Source organism: Seriola dumerili, unplaced genomic scaffold (genome assembly GCF_002260705.1).
Source record: "Seriola dumerili isolate Sdu_G_001 unplaced genomic scaffold, Sdu_1.0 BDQW01000052.1, whole genome shotgun sequence".
Lineage (NCBI taxonomy): Eukaryota > Metazoa > Chordata > Actinopteri > Carangiformes > Carangidae > Seriola > Seriola dumerili.
In genome coordinates, this window is record NW_019174307.1 from 2921854 (window position 1) to 2938715 (window position 16862).

General features: G+C 40.7%; 1 protein-coding gene and 1 non-coding gene across 3 annotated transcripts in view; both read right to left on the reverse strand.

Moving 5' to 3' along the window:
- Positions 1-3646: 3646 nt before the first annotated feature.
- On the reverse strand, positions 3647-3728 carry trnas-aga. Its single transcript has one exon. It is a non-coding gene; the product is annotated as a tRNA-Ser (tRNA).
- An 802-nt stretch (positions 3729-4530) lies between these two features.
- The window catches only part of tmeff2 (transmembrane protein with EGF like and two follistatin like domains 2), a 111435-nt gene continuing 99103 nt past the window's right edge, over positions 4531-16862 (reverse strand). Inside the window, exons 6-10 of one of the 2 annotated variants that reach the window (XM_022740921.1) lie at positions 15895-16043; positions 13973-14032; positions 12844-12970; positions 7719-7877; positions 4531-5342 (exon numbers count right to left, since the gene is read on the reverse strand). In XM_022740921.1, coding sequence (XP_022596642.1) covers positions 5246-5342; positions 7719-7877; positions 12844-12970; positions 13973-14032; positions 15895-16043 — 592 coding nt within the window. In that variant the 3' untranslated portion in view covers positions 4531-5245. Of the gene's footprint in view, positions 5343-7718; positions 7878-12843; positions 12974-13972; positions 14033-15894; positions 16044-16862 lie in introns of both variants that reach the window. The other variant, XM_022740920.1, reaches the window with a different exon arrangement.

Sequence of the window (16862 nt, forward strand, 5' to 3'; positions counted from 1 at the left end):
GGTGGATCTTTAAATGACCCTTTTTCACAGACCAGCGTGTGTTAGACACACGCTCACTTAAAGGTGGCCTTGTATATTGGTAGAGAAATGTGTGTGTGTGTGTGTGTGTGTTTTCTGTGGCGTGTGATTTCTGTGATGCCATCAATTTTGAAGTTAATGGACCAATTTTCGAGGTGTTAACTTTACACACATACCCTCAGAATGTGAGGAAATGCCTTGTGTATGTGTGGTTGCTTGTTTGTTCCTGTGAGTGTCTGAGTTTTCATGTGTCCAACACCATCAATTTTCAAATCAATAGGCCAATCCTTCACTGCCAAAGGAGTTGAGGTGCAGTTTGTTGATTGTAAAATCAATGGGAGGGCTCTCCTCACCATTCGGCCTGATGCTTCCCAAAGTGTGGATCCCTGAGAGACAGCCATGTGCCTCCCAGCAAAATGATGTTTTTTTATTTAGTTGTTATTTCATTCACCACTGGTGCCTCTTTTCACACCATGCTGGGTTTTTCTTGGGAGGAAATTCTTAATATTCAGTGGTATGTGCATTATCTTCAAGCCAGCATGTTCAAACATGCTGTGTGAAATAGTGAGGAGCCAGATAAGGAGTTATGCATTTCTAATATAAGTGTCAGATTCCAATGCTTAGTACCTATCTGCTACTCTCAGAGGGTGTTGAGTATGGAGTGTGTGTACGGGGAATTATTTCTGTGTGTACTTGTTGTGTGTAGAAAACAGAATGAGTTTGCGACAGGGCCATTTGATTGATCACAGGACTAATCAGTTTTTACTCTGCGTTATCTCTCTTGTACATTAGATTGTAACACACGGTACAAATTCACAGCACATACTGTTCTGTAAGTTCTGTAAAAGGCTCTTCCGTGCATCTTTGGCACTGCAGGAAGGGTTGGTGGGACTGCTGGGCAAGGTACTACAAATACATTGGGCCCCCTAACAGCTGCAGATTCATAATGGTGTTTAGATATAACACATTTAACTCATATATACCCTGCTATAACTTACTTAATGCTTTCACTAGTAGTGCCAATACTTGTGCACAAACTGATTAATACTAGGTGAACCTCTGTGACCGCTGTGCACACACACTTGTTTCAAAGTATGGTGAATTTCTGGTGTTTAAGCCTTGAGGTAGTGCGTAATTCAACACTTCACCAGGTCTATGAACAAGTGAGAAACACTTTTTGAGAAGATATCACAATAAAGTTAATCTTTAACAACACATTAACTCAGTAACATTTGATGTTAGCATTAGATTGGATCTTACTGTGTTGTTTTCACACCTTGCAACTGTTTTTTTTTTTAGCAAGCTTTTCATCTTCCCCACACTTCGTTAATATTAAAATACTAGTGTTAGTCACAAATTTCCTCATAATTACAGGGGATTAAGTTATATTTTCAGAGTAGGACCTAAACATGCCGCTATCTGTGTCTCTTTCTTACAGATTGGATTTTATTTTAGCATATTTTTACAAAGAAGTCACCATAATGTTACGAACTTGTTCTAGTTAATTTAACCCTGAAAGTAAACTGATTTGCTTTGGTACTTTTGTGGCAGAAAAGGAAGTCTTCATACATGAAGCCTGCATTTGGATCCTTAGACTTGCAGAAGGTCCACTGTAAAAAAAAAAAAAAAAAATGGCCGCATTGTTTGCAGCAATTTCATGTTGAAATTGAATCTAAAAAGACTAACATCGAATTTGAAGTTGCATCCATGGGAGCATATTGTCCCAATTAACACTGGTGAAGTATGTTCCTCATTACCAGCCACCTCTTTGCAAGCTGTTAGTGGAACACACTTTGTGCTCAGTCAACCTGCACTTGACCATGTTTAAACATCATCATGTAAATCCAAGTAATAAAAAGTAATAGTGACAAGTGGTACACTGACAGATGGCAGAAACATCACATCACATGCTGTCTACATATGACTCAAGTCTTTCTTTATTTCTGGAAACAAGGTGGGATTTACTTTTTTTTTTTTTTTCGCAGATTATATCCTAGATGACTATATGTGATGTTGCCTACCTTTAAATAACATACCTGTATACATCATGACCTTTACAGTCTATGGTCACAGCATGAAAGAAACACAGAGAGGGGGAACTTTTCTTGTAGTAAAAGCAAAATCCACTTTAGGATAATCTTGCTGTCCATTAATGGTAGCATTCACTGCATTCTTCCACCTCAGATGAGAGCAGATACTCACAGACTTTCACAGAGATTTCCTTCCTGCTCCTCCCTGGCCCTGGGCCCACTGGATTTGAGCCGAAACCAGCAGGACAGGACAGGAAACTGACAGGATTACACTGACTGGGTCTGCTGGGTTCTGTGCAGACACACAGATGTGTATACAAATAGGGGTGTGCCCAGGGGTCGAAATGCAAGGGCCTCCAGCTTTTTAGGTTTTAATTTGGGTTAAGGTTAGGGGAGGGAGATGAAGGTGAAGGCATGGACTGTGGGACTAGACGGTCTTCAGTGGGCGTTTCATTTCAAACAGCCTCACAGACTCTTCCTAATGAATTTAATGAGGCTGTTGCCGAAGGTGAAAAGAGGGGCTCTCTTTGCTATTTCAGATATTTCAGATTCATCAGACTAAAGCATATAAACACTTGTATTTCTGTATTATCAGTGTCACTGCAAATGTGGCACTGCCCAAGTTCTCTGTGTTAAACTCTGTGTTCTCTGTGTTAAAGTCATTTTGAAATCATTAATTGTTTGAGGTCAATAAAAGACAAAGAATCTGCCTGTCAGACAGACAAACACATGCCTGTACTGTATAGACTACAGGTCCTTTAAAAACAGGCTGGGAACATGTTGCCAGAATGACCCATGGGTGACTCTGAGCACAATTAAGAACTTCATATAAAAACTATGATCTTTCCCCTAATTAGAATAGTCTCGTAGCGTTTCTAATAACAGTGTGACTTTGATGAAGAGCATGCAATCTTGAGGAATACTGCTGTGTGCTTTGTGCCTGCTTAACCCTACAAATATGAATGGATAACTGGGCAGCAGTGGAAAATGTATTTGTTAAATTAAAGGCCTGCATTAAAAAATAGCCCAAGTAAAAGTAGGCTACTTATGTATTATCAAGGGAATGTAAGTATAGAAAAAAAAGTATTATAAAATGTAAATACTTGAGTAAAGTATGAGTTGCACAAGTACAAGTACCAAACTACAGTACTTGAGTAAATATACTTTCTTACTTACTTTCCATCAATATAGGCTTTTGTTCTAGACCTCAATTTGAAATCTTTAATCTTTAAGATTTGTATGTCCACAAAAAGATTTATCCTAATGCTAATGCAACGAACGGGAACACCCATTCACTATAGATCCACTTTATTTATGAGAGGGCTCTTTCACTCTGTTCAGATGGCTGACGGAGTCCTACATGTCCTGCGCGTCACTAATGGCTCACATCACAATGAAAACAAAGAAAACAAACAAAGAAACAAACAAACAAACAAACAAAAACATTTTCGTTACCTGAAGACGTGTGCAGAAGAAGAAGTGATACGAGACGAGTTTTCTTGCTTTTATAAGTGAATTTGCATGATTTCAACTGTTCATATTCTGTTTTCTCTTGTCTTTCGGTGAGTGATTACAGGTGAAATATGAAAACAGTGTATCGTTGTCGGCAGGATTCGAACCTGCGCGGGGAGACCCCAATGGATTTCTAGTCCATCGCCTTAACCACTCGGCCACGACAACCCACGACAACTCCAAGGAAGTTTTATCACAAAGAATAATAATCGTTTTAATTTACCATGAACGACTGTCCTCACACTGAACGACGTCCTGCCGCTTGCACACTGTATCTGTGAAACCAATACGTAACAAACCACTGGTTCCGTTCGGGCGGTGGTGAATATAGCACCATCTTGTGGCGGTAAACACTTACAGCCGTGATTAATGTTCATTTGTTGACATCGGCTCTCTTGAGCTAGTGTCTTTACAGCTGGTTAGAAATACAGGCTACAACAGGGAAGGTAATGATAAAGTATAGATGTAGCCTATAGCAGAATGAACATTACATTTAGGCCTATAGAGCAACGTAGGCCTAAAAAAGTAGGCCAAAGTATTTTTTAAGTATTTTACTTACCAGTTTTGTGGTTCCCTTTATTGTAGGGGAATAGGCTAAAGAGCTTGAAGGCCCTCACTGTGTGTGTGTGGATTGGGAAACTGTTGGAAACATTTTATATTCATACAATGACACTGTGGTTAAGTATTCAGATCCTTAAGTAGATGTTAATTAAGTAAAGGTACCACAGTGTAAACATACTCCATTAAAAGTAAACTGCTTGCACTGAAAACATTATATTCAAATGTATTAGTATTATTACTAAAAATGTGCTTTTACTATCAGTGTAAAAATACTCACTGCAGAAAAGTACTCAGTGCAGAAAAGGCTCCATCCTACAGCTTTTAAATATTAAATTTTATGTATCCTGGAGAACAACATGAATCTGATGATAATGAACAGAGGCAGACACAGCATGTTACATTTCGTGATATAAATTATTTATTTACATTTACAGAAAAATGACCCCATCAAGACAACGTAGTAATAACTATTGGAAATAGAACCCAAGATACAGTAGCTGACGTCATCGTCACAACCGAACAGAGAGCTCTATAATAACATTGTGCCCTCTGTCAAAGGTCTCCTATAACACAAGGTGCAAGGCATCACGTGTAGACCCGAAACCCGCCCCACCCCCCTCCCAGACCGAACAACACACACCTCATTTAAAGCCCGTTACCCTGCTTTGCACTACCCCGATTTGCTTTGACCCCTCATCTACAAACAACAGACATTGGCTACCCCGCCTCTACCAAAGCTCACACATCTAATACACACTCACACACACTCACATTCAGTATCCTCAACACCCCCAAACACCTCATGGTTCAGTTTTTCAGAAAAACCCTGGGCGGAAGTGACAAGGTGCAGGGAGACACATCTGTAACTGGGGGGGTCAGCAAGGGTAGAGACAGATGAGAACATTACCCCATGAGTGAGTCTCAATACTGACTGGTGTTCCAGCTCTGTCTTTGCTATGCCACCATCCTCCCTGGGCATTCTTAAAGTTCATACTGGGAGAGAGGGCGAGGAGTGAGGGGAAGCAGATCCTAATTGTCGGGGTTTGCCTACAAGGGGGAACATCAAACGCCGTAGCTCTCTCTCTCCGTAAAGTGGAGTGGGACTCTGTCTGGTGTGTTAGGGCTCAGATAAGTCGAGTGGAGGCGCGCATGGTGTTCTCTGAACTGAAGTGGACATTGTTCTGCTTCTGCCGGTTGATCCTGTTGGTCCGTGGGCACTTCCTGTACAAACAGAAGAAGAAGAAGATACATGGCAGTGGTTAGCCATGCTACCCCAATAAAATTGTCCGGATATAATTTCTGAAAGGTTAAAGCTGGCAACTCCAAAAGACCAAAACCAACAACGAAGGACAATAAAGATATGGATTTCTAACAATTTAAAAAAATGTATTATCTAATTGCTTATTCAGAAAGGCTAATTTGCCATCATCTTCTAGTTTCTGAAAATGTGCTTGTTGACTAAAACCAAATCTACACTACATCAGTTCAAAAATTGTATTTATTGGTATTTTTTGTCATGTTTGATAACAATAACAAGGCTATACTTTATGCAGGAAATATTAAAAGTTATCAAATCCCTTCTACATCCTGTCGAAAACTCCTGTGTGAAATTTCAGGCCCCCGAACTTAACCTCATTGGAGCTATGGACTTTTTAGTTTCTTTTCTTGAACCTCTCTAAATGGGAAATTGTGGAAAACTTTGCTTTAACTCTTTAATCTGAAACAGTAGAGAACAAACTGAAGCATTTTGATGCCGAAAAAATCCTTTTTATATCATTCAAAACCACTTCTGAGCCAATCAGAAGTGGCTCATCATTATGTACCATTATGGACTACAGGAGTATAAACAATGGAGGAATGAAAATGGCAGGTAAAAAGAACTGTGGAAGTCATGACAAGATAAAAGTGCATGTATGTATGCAGTAAGGGAAAGCAAAACTGCCCTGTGACTGCAGAGGAGCTGCAGGAAGGTTAAACTGACACAGGAGTGCTGCTGCACCGTTTCACTGTGCAGCCTTGATGCAGCTGCAGAACCAGGTTCTGCATGGGAGAGTCATCAGAAGGCAACCTCACCTTTAACTTCATCAGGAAAGTCTGAAGAATGCAAAGCAACATCTAGGAGTATTTTTGGAAACAAGTACTGCGGACAGATGAAGCTAAAATCTCCTTGGCCACAGTCACCAAAGATGTGTTTGGACGCAAAAAAGAGAACAGCGTTTGATGAAAAGAACAGATTACCAGCTGTAAAGCATGGGGGTGGAAATAAGTGCTGACATTGTGCCCAAACTTTTGCAAATGCCACAATTACATTTTAATTTTGTTCTACTTTTGAATATAGTGATACAAAAACCAACAGTGCATTAACATTTGAAGAAAGACTGTTTTCTGCAGGAGTTGTACTTCTTTTTACTTCAAAAATCAACAAAATATGTAATTAGCCTTTTGTATAAAAAAGTACATCTTTAGTAGGATCCATTGGGCTTTGGGTTGGGACAGGGAAGTCTGAAAGTTAAGAGAAGCATACAAATCCATTGTTGGTTTTGGTCTTTGTCTGCGATTTGTTGACAGTGATGAAAATATAGAAAAATGTGGCAATAAGAAGGTATCTCGAAACGAAACCCTTTGGAGCAGACCTTTTCCGAGATGTGACAGAATGTCATACACGAGAGGCAAAGCATAGATATGACCTTTTCCGCTCCCACCTGTTTGTCCTTTAAGCGAATGGCAAGTCTTTACAATAAGTGGAAACCGCATAAAACTCCAGCAACATTCATAAAATGCACGAAACAAAGCTCAGTCGGTCCGACAGAGATAGGACACTGAGGTGAGTCAGTCACTAGACAATGAAATACATGTCTGTGTAGATTCATTCATTCATTTACACATTCGTTTATTCAGTAATCTTCAAGTGAGAGCCGTGTGCTGTATTGTGGACTTTTATAAGGCTGAGTGTATAATATAATTTTCTCTTTCCTCCTTTATCTTCTCTCCTTGCCCTCTCATCCTGCACCTTTTTCAACTGCTCACTCTCTCATTTTGCCCCTCCTCTTCCTCCCCTCCTTTGCTCAGAGGAGCAGTTTTGTCTCGGCCAAAACTCTTAAAATCTTTTATTAAATGTCATAAATTGCTTAGGTCAGCTGGAGGCAGACAAGGTGCAGGGCATAAGTGTGTGTGTGTGTGTGTGTGTGTGTGTGTGTGTGTGTGGTTTTTACTGTGAATACAAAGCACTTGCCTTCCCACACAGGTATCTTTGTGTATCTGTTCTTAACACACACACACACACACACACATACTCATCTGAAAACGTGTATTGTGTGCGTGCATGCGTGCGTGCGTGCGTGCGTGCGTGCGTGCGTGTGTGTGTGTTTCCAGAGGGAAGGTGACAGTACTTTCTCTCTAGGCAAGGTGACCTTTCAGTTGTCTCCTCCAGGCTTAGGAGCTCCACAACCCCCCCCCCCCATGTGACTCCCAAATGCACACAACATGGAAAATGCTGCTCCCAGGCTCATTAGAAAGCTGTGTTTGAATGTGTGTGTGTGTGTGTGTGTGTGTGTGTGTGTGTGTGTGTGTGTGTGTCTGAGTTAGGGTATGACTCACCTGGTAATGCAGAGCACCACCACACAGATGATGACCACCTGGAGTGCTCCAATGATAGAGGCGATGAGGACATAGTGCAGTTTGCCAGAGCCTGGCACCACATAGAGCACGTTGTACTCTTTGATGTCACACTGGGTGCCCCTAAAACCCGAGTGACAGCTGAGATCACACACACACACACACACACACACACACACACACACACACACACACACACACACACAGATACATACACACACATGCACAAGTGAGAGAAAAGAAAGAGCGAGAGAAAACAAGTCATTCATTTGCACCGAGAGACAGTTTAATTATTTTTGTGTTTCTAATTGAAACGTCAGTACCTGTTTGATAAAGACATTGTGATGGAACAATGCATTTGTGTGACAGTGTGGTGACTGTGCTTTTTCTTTGCTGTGACTGTTGAGATGAACATGACTGATGGGGCTTGCAGTGGGAAACTGAAGCAGAGAGAGACAGTGCGAGTGTGTTCACAGTAAGCAGCTTGAAATGCCTAATGTTCTCTTCATTCTGGGCCTTTGTCCACGCTTAAGCTGGAATTATAGTTACGCATTAAGGAGATGTTGCATAGCTACTGTGTTGATGCTTATGCTCCAGCTGCTGTGTACTTCCTTAAAGGTCCGATGTTGTATAAAGGTAGATGTCCATGTGTTGTTTGATTATAAAGCAGGTCTAGGTTCTATATTAATACTGTGAAAGTATCAAAGCCTCAGTCACAGAGAAATCCACACAGCCGGTATCCAGAAACTAAGCCTTAAAACAAGCCGTCAGGACTTCTGTAACTTTGTGATGTCACAACAAAGCAGTCACCACTCTCAGTCATGCCCCAAGCCCCGCCCACCTGGACCCACCTCTGGCCTTCTGTAGCACCAAAGAGAGTGCAAGAACTGTGATTGTTCAGCTTTAGCTGCTTGTGTGTTCTCCTACAGGATTCTGGGACGTGAACCATGAAGCAGGTTCACCTCAGTCTTTCCCCTTTTGGGTTACTTGGCTTCACTGGGCCAGGACATTGGTGATCCTAGATAACCTTTATCATGAAACTGGGTTTCAACTTGCTCTGTTAACTGTGGGTGGCCCAGTCCAGCTCTGAGAACATGCCTAATGATAATATGAAATGTATAAAATATAATCACATACTGTAACTAGGAATTGTTGGGTCTCTATAAATAATATTATAACGAGAAGGTCTAGACCTGCTGTATTTGAAAAGTGCCTTGTGATAACTTCTGTTGTCAATTGGCGCTATACAAATAAAACTGACTTGACTTGACTAGAAATAGGACAATAAGCTGTAGAAACAGAAATCCCAAAAGTGTGTGAATTATTATATATGTAGTATAGTATGTAGAGTATTCTTTTACTTTTTGGATGAACAAATTATATCACATAGTATGAATGTTTGATGCACAAAAATTTTAAGCGGCATAAGGCTGTTTATGCAGAGAGAACAGGAGAGAGGAGAAGAAAATTATCTCACGCCTGATAAGGTCTGTCTGATGAAATGTTGTATTTCTAATCATGGGGAATGTTTAATATTGTGTGGATTATTTTTTTTCTCACAAAAAACTACACATGGTGTACTTTTTTTATTTCTCGTTATCATGACAAAGTCGCCTCAGGTTACCCTGAGCTCCAGTGATGGAATAAGAGTGTTAAAGCATTGACACTGTCAGGAGTTGTTCGGAGTGGAAGAATATTAATTCTTCAGTGTCGGAAACTCTGAATTTAAAAACCAGAGTGGAAATGGAAAGCCTGGAAAAGCGAAGTGATTCTGCTGACCTATACAACTACTGCTCTTTATCAACCGAGAGCGCTCTGTTCATATGTTCATGTCAGGATCTTGGTGGAATGATAACACCGATGGGTCATTGGTCGAGCTGTTGGATGCCTTTTGGTCTCATCCTCTAATGTTAACCTGCTTAGTGCAGGTTAGCTGTACAGCATAGGTTACCATGGTGATCTAGCCTGTTTAAAAGTGAGCCAGCTTTGTGATGCGGCAAAACCTGAGTAATTTCCATCAGATCACAGTCTGGGAACATGAACACTTGTCTTGGTTCATGCAGCCTTTGTTTTTCTGCGCAAAACAAACATTAGGTATCCACCATTAAAATTGTCTCCTGTTTTAACACATGTAACTAAGTCACAAATAATAAAAAATAAGTATAATCATAAAATAATAAAAAGAGATTTACCTAAAAGTAGTCTATTGATTCTGCATTAATCTCCCCTACGTGATATCACATTAGGTTTTTTTAATATTAAGCTTCGGTATCCTGTGTTTTCAGATTTAGCCAGCTTAGTGTAGACATAGTCTGAGAGAGCCAAACACACACACACACACATACACACACACACACACACACACACACACACACGCACGCACATAAAGAGAGAGGGAGAGATACTAATGGATGATCTTTGTCCTCGGAGACAAGCTAAAATGGTCCCCCTTTTAATCTCTCTCTCACTCTCTCTCTTCTTTACCTGCTTTTCCTGTCTCCGGGGAGGTTGTTACCCACCAACACCTGCATATCCTTGTTTGGCACCAAGATACACACACGCATGCACGCAAGCAAGCACGCACGCACGCACGCACGCACGCACGCACGCACACTGTACAAACACAGTCCCCTCTACATTCTCCATCCTTTTGACCTGACAGTGTGCGATGAACAGTGCAACCTTGTTGTGTTTGGGGTTTGTGCTCCGTTTCCACACACATGCACACACACACGTGTACACGGGCATGCACCACTCTCACAAAGAAAAGACCAGTGTATTTGGATGCAGCCTCCAATTCCTACCAGCAGTAGGGGGCAGCAGAGACATTTCTCTGTTAAGAAATGCTCTGTATGCAAGAGGACTCCCAGGCTGGGCGAGCTGGGACGAGCGAGGTTAGAGAGAAAGGAGATAGACAGAGGGGGAGAGAGAGATACCAGGACCCCCTGGCTGCTACACTATCAGGCTGTAAAAGATGGCAGACCTGAGGAGCACACATGTACATTCACTATGTGTGTCTGCATCTGTGTGGGCGGTGGGTTTGAACAACATTCCTCATTGTGCCTCTATGTAAATTTGCGTATGTGCTGCCTTTGTGCGAGTGCATATTGGGTGCTTATGAGAATGTGTATCTACACTGTGAGTGCAGATACTGTCATTAGCACCTGTGTGACAGAGTGTGGCCGGTCATGTGTGTCTAAATGTGTGTTTGTCTCCATGTGCTGTTTCTGTCTTTGAGTGTGTGTATACTTGCTTCTCTTAAGGATAATTCTGGTTTATTACAACTTGGATCTTATTTTTGTTGGTTTGGCCACTGTAACAATAATCCTAATCTAAATTATGACCAAACCTACACAAGTAAAACCCAAGTCGTTGTAAACTGTAATTATCCTTTAAGTGAAAGGTTTGGAGTTGGGACTAGGTTTAGGTCAAAGTTTCAGGTAATATAAGCCATGTAGTGGTAACAGTAAATCTGTATTAAAGGTCCCATGTTGTATAAAAGTAGATTTCAATGTGTTGTTTGATTACAAAGCAGGTCTAGGTTCTATATTAATATTGTGAAAGTATCAAAGCGCTCAGTCCACAGAGAAATGCACACAGCTTTTATTCAGAAACTGAGCCTTAAAATTATTTGTCAGGACTTCTGTAACTTTGTGATGTCACAACAAAGCAGTCACCACCATCAGCCATGTCCCAAGCCCCGCCCATCTAGACCCACCATCCAACTTTGCAGGATTGGGTTTCTCTGAGTATCTACCTGAAATCTGCTATATTTGTATTGGATCACTCAGAAAGCAGTCAGCCAATCAGAGGAGTGGCTCAGAGCCTCTTCTCTTCTGATTGGCTCACCGACCTGTTGTTGCTAGAGCTCCAGAGAAAAGCCTGAGAGAGGAGATGTAAAACTACATTGAGCTGGTTTTTGATTCTTAAAACAACAAATATATCCTCTTATGAATCAATATGAAACAATGTTGTTAACAATAGACATACTGATGTCGAACGACTGCATATATAGAGTTACATTTTTATTATTTGCCGCTATAAAAAATACTAAATTATTTCCAGGACCTTGCTGATGACACACTCGAGGAGTCAGTCATCAGTGAAGTTGACAGCAGTATAGTGGCGTGTTTACAGCCAAGTATTATCATTGGCAGACAGATGACGATGCTCCAGTGTGTGGGTTCTGAAGATGAAATGTAACTCGCGAAAATAAGATCATAATGCCCGGTTGAAATAAAAACTAACATCTACACAAATTGGGGAGAAATCCAACACAGGATTAATTTGAAGCCGTGCAGCAAATATGACTGGTCAACAGCCTATGACTACAGCAGGGGGTATATCAAACACTTACCCCTCTGAGCACACCGGCTTGTATTAATACAACACAAACAAGCCTGATTAAAAAACAAATGGGATCTAGCACATACCTAGCAATTGCTAAATGTTGAATTATCCAGTGCACACTTTTTCAGACTATGGTGCAAGAAAAGAACCAGTCTGATGCCTCTTTCTTGATGTAGGCTTTGTTTATACCCATAAATCCATCAGTGTTACACTGTAAAAACACTGTGGCCAATATTAGCTAAGATAAATATAGTTTAATTGATTGCTACATTAGAATCTGTGCGCTGTTGCTCATAATAGCCAATATAAATAGCCTTATAAGTAGCCTTATTGATTGCTGGCTATTTAAAAAACGTTGATCTCATTATGGATTTAGAATCAATAGTCCCAACTCAAGTGTGTTATGCTGAAATTATACCATATTTAGGAAACAGTGTTTAGTTACCTCACTTTTTAAGTTTCAGACACCGTTTTTAAATATTGTGACATTAACTGCTGAATACTGTCCAAAATGGGGTGTTCTGGTGGCCTAGAGGTTAAGATGCAAACCATATACTTTGACTGCAGTGTCTCCAGTTTGACTCTGCCTTGATAACCTTTGACGCCCTTTGTCATTCGCCCTCTCTCTCTCTCCTCATTTCCTGTCACCAGTCGACTGTCCAATGCCCAAAAAGTACTTATCCCTACCCATCACTAATTCTCACATATACAGAAATACTGTGTGTGTGTGTGTGTGTGTGTGTGTGTGTGTGTGTACCTGCAGGAGGGCTGAGCCAGGATACTGGGGAACTGACACTCTCCATGGACGCAGTAGTTTTTGTAGTGATCTGGACAGGGGATGTACAGGCCGCGGGCCAGCCCGTTCCTCGGGTCCTCTTTCTCCTCTACTGTGTCAACACACACAAACACATACACACACACACACACACACACACACAAAATCCATAAATACTGAATGCACATATGCTTGCGGCCGCCTGTGCACATACATTACTGTACTGTACAAGAAAGACACATACTTTAATGAGAGAGGAAGAGATGCATTATTAAACTGTTTTATGGTTATGTTTAGACCCTCACAGCACTTGGTTAAGTTTAGAGAAAGATTGTGGTCTGGTTTAATAAAGAAAAAGTTCACTTCAGGCACAACATATATATTTAAATTTAAAAGGGCTATTTGTAAGTTTTCTCTGCTGCTGACTGTGGTTTCTCGCTGGGGGTGGGTGGTGGTAATTGTTGCTTGACAAGAATTTCAGCCATCGTTGCGTGTACAAGACAAGAGGATATAATTCGCCCTCTAAGCAGCGCCATGTCTTTGGGGCAGACTGGAGACTATAGTGAGTCACTATCGGAGTGTGACAAGACAGGCCGGGGGTTGCTGGTTAGCGTGCTAACTTCAGTAGAAGAAAAGACGTGATAAAGACATGAGTTAACATCGGCATTGCTTTCCACCACTGGAGACAGCTGTGGGTGAGTAAAGGAATAAAGTTTGATGCTGAACTCGGTGGTACTGGTAAGTAAACAGCTGTTAATGCTAACGTTGGCTATGCAGTAATAGCAAAACATACAAATAGCTCTTTAGCCCTTTAACCAAAACCATGATCTTTCACTAACCCTAACCAGAGTGCTTTTGTTGCCTAAACATAACCACAGACGGCTTTGGATGTGAACCCCAGTCTCTGGTGTGACAGTTGTGCACGTACTGACTCCACTGCCTTTAACTGAAGCTTTTCATCCATTCATCTAAAAAATATGTCCCCTCTGAGCATAATCCAGCCAGAGATTACATACAAAATATATTTGCTGTTGCAGTGTAGTTGTTTAGAAACAGTAGACAGGGTTGCAGCACATTATTTGACATCTGCCACCATTACACATGCACTCACCTGTGAGGTCAGTCCGTGCAAATTGTCCATCTCCGCCTTTGTTCCCAGTTATGATGTCACCTGGAAAAGACAGAAACACATTAAAACTGATCCCAGGTCAGTGCAGCCTCTCCATTAGGAGTTACACGTATGAACAAACACCAGAGACAGTTGAATGTAAATTATCATCGCAACAAAGGGCTGATGTGGTGTGTGTGCACCTGTCTAGTTAATGCATATAAATGGGAACCATTCTCCAGACCATCTCCTCAAAAGTATTATACTGAACAAAGGGTAGAATGAAGCGGAGTCAGGGAGAAAAAAAAATTAGAGGGAATAATGTATTTTTTCTCACCTTATTGAGGTTACATTGAATTCCCCTTTTCACAATGGCTAGACAAAAACCTCCTTCCAATCATAATCAGTTTATTGCAATTGATTTTTTTGTCAGTGGTCAGTGAATTTATTCCCTGAAACTGTGGGTGTGAAAGTATTTCCTGGATTTATGATGCAAGAAATAGAATGAAATGTGAATTTCTCTTTCTCTTTTATTTGCCTGTGAAACACCAGATGGCTCAATAAAAACAAAGAAACAAAGGAGCATTTTGATGAGGTCAGAAGCTGGACTCTTGTATGAATGACATTTACTTAAGAGTCAAACAAAATAATAAATAAATGAATTTTAAAACAGCTCAGATGCTGCAAACTAAACAGAATACAGCTTTTGAATTTTTCTAGCTCTACACGTCGATGACAACTTGAGATCTTAATGATGCAGCACCTGTTTTTTCTTTGAGCATCTGGTTACAGGTACAGGTGGAAAAAAAAAATCTTAGCAAGGTTGCCAGTACTTTCAGTTGTTCCAGGCTAGTGTGAACGACAGTAGGAGGCTGAGAAAGGAAAAAATTAAATGTATAATTGGTCCCAATAATACGACAAGTGACACGTGGGGATATATTATAAACCAGCAATCTAAATGTCAAGGTCCCTTTGAATCCCTGGCATGGGGTTTGTAAGTCCTGCAGTTTCATAACAGAGTTTTATGACATTTGTTTCTCTCTCTCTCCACTTTGCCTGAAACTGAAGGTGTGGAAGCGTGATCGAATCTATCAGGGTGGTCTGACCTGAGGGGTGTGACTTGGGGGAATACAGATTTCTATTTGTGCTGGTTAGCTCTGATTGCTTTACTCCCCATTACTTCTGAAAGCTTTCATCTTGGTTCTCATATCTCGATCAATTGTCCTGTTTGTCCCGTGTGGATGCGGAACCAGTCAAACGCTTTCAAATGAATCTATTCAGAATCCCTAAAACTGCGACTGTAGATGAGTCTCTGCGACTCTCTTTCCACCTGACGACGGTTTCAGTTTGATCTTATAGCAGAAATAAATCAAAACAAGAAGAAATGAAGACGTTGGTGGATCAACCCTCAAATAAAATGAAATAATATAAAATAAAAAAGAAGAATTCTTATGTTCCTTTGTCCTCTCCCACACGGATTAGCAATATGATTCAGTTTAGGGATTTAACCACACAGATTAATAAAACAACTTTGTCCCTGGAACCATTACAAACAAATACTGCATTCAAATAAAAGATACTATACTAAAAAAGGGGGATTACCATTCAGTAAAATTATCGAAACACATAAGAGCGAAGGCTATGTGAGGTTTTGAGGATTATCTTTGCATGCTATTCTAAAATATGATTGAGTGAAGCTATCTTTAATTACGAAATGTGGTTAGAAATGCAGCTGGAGGCAGATACAGAATCACGCTGTCTGCATTTAGCTTTGCAAGCTGCCTCATTTGCCCTCACGGCCTCACTTCAACTTGAAGTGAACACCTGTTCAGACAGACAGACTGACAGCCTCCGCTGAGTGTGTGAAGGTGTTGTTGTGTCTTTCAGAGTCAGTGGATGCATGCATGTGTGTTTGAGTGTCTGACCTTGGCAGTGGCCCAGGTACTTGACCTCGATGCGTTCCTGTTTCTGACAGGACGCCTCCTTCACCTGACAGGGGTTGTCATAGGAGCGACCGTCTGAGGCACACACCGGGTTGAAGCTGATGTGGGAACAGTCGATGTTGCACACACACCTAAAGAGCAAGAAATCATACCAGGGTAGTAAACTTCTTTGTATTTTATTTATTATTGATGTCAAGATCTAAAATAAATCAGATTTGAAATATGACTGAAAACGAGAGCATCTTTATTCTGGAGAGACGTATGTGTGTGTTTGACTGCGAGAGACACACACACACACACACACACACACACACACGCACAAATTCATTCAGGGATTAAAAATGAGACAGAAAAAAAACAAAAAACTGTGCAGCCTGCACTCAGTCAGGATCGTGGACCATGCAAAGTAATCCTGTTCAAACTGGGTTTTGGCACATTCATTTTGACACAATAGCAAATGGATTTAACTTTGCAAAAAAGAGACACGGCTGCACAGAGGCCTTGATTGACAAATGATGTCCCCTTACAAAGGCAGTCAGAGGCAATTAATAATGAACGAAGTGAAGATAATAAAGCTGTACAGTTTGGTGTTGTGGAGGAAATCATAACACAAGAAGAGGCCACTGTTAGAAAGTTCTACGACATGAAATTTAGAGTTAGTTAGATATATTGACAGTAGTCTAAATGGAAAATACTAACTTATAAGCTCATACTAATACTAGTACACACTATGTGGCTTGCCCGAAAAAAAGCAGAACTACTTGTTTCTTACCTTTAATTGGAAATTCTGTGTTATTTCACCAAGCAAGTGATAATCACTGATTAGCCCAAAATTAACGCATTTACTTTGTGCAACAGAAGATTACTTTAAGTACAAGTTGGAACAGCTTTTCTAAATGACTGAGCAAAAGTCAAATTAAAAGTGTGTTGTTTGTCGTCTTTGGCAAATA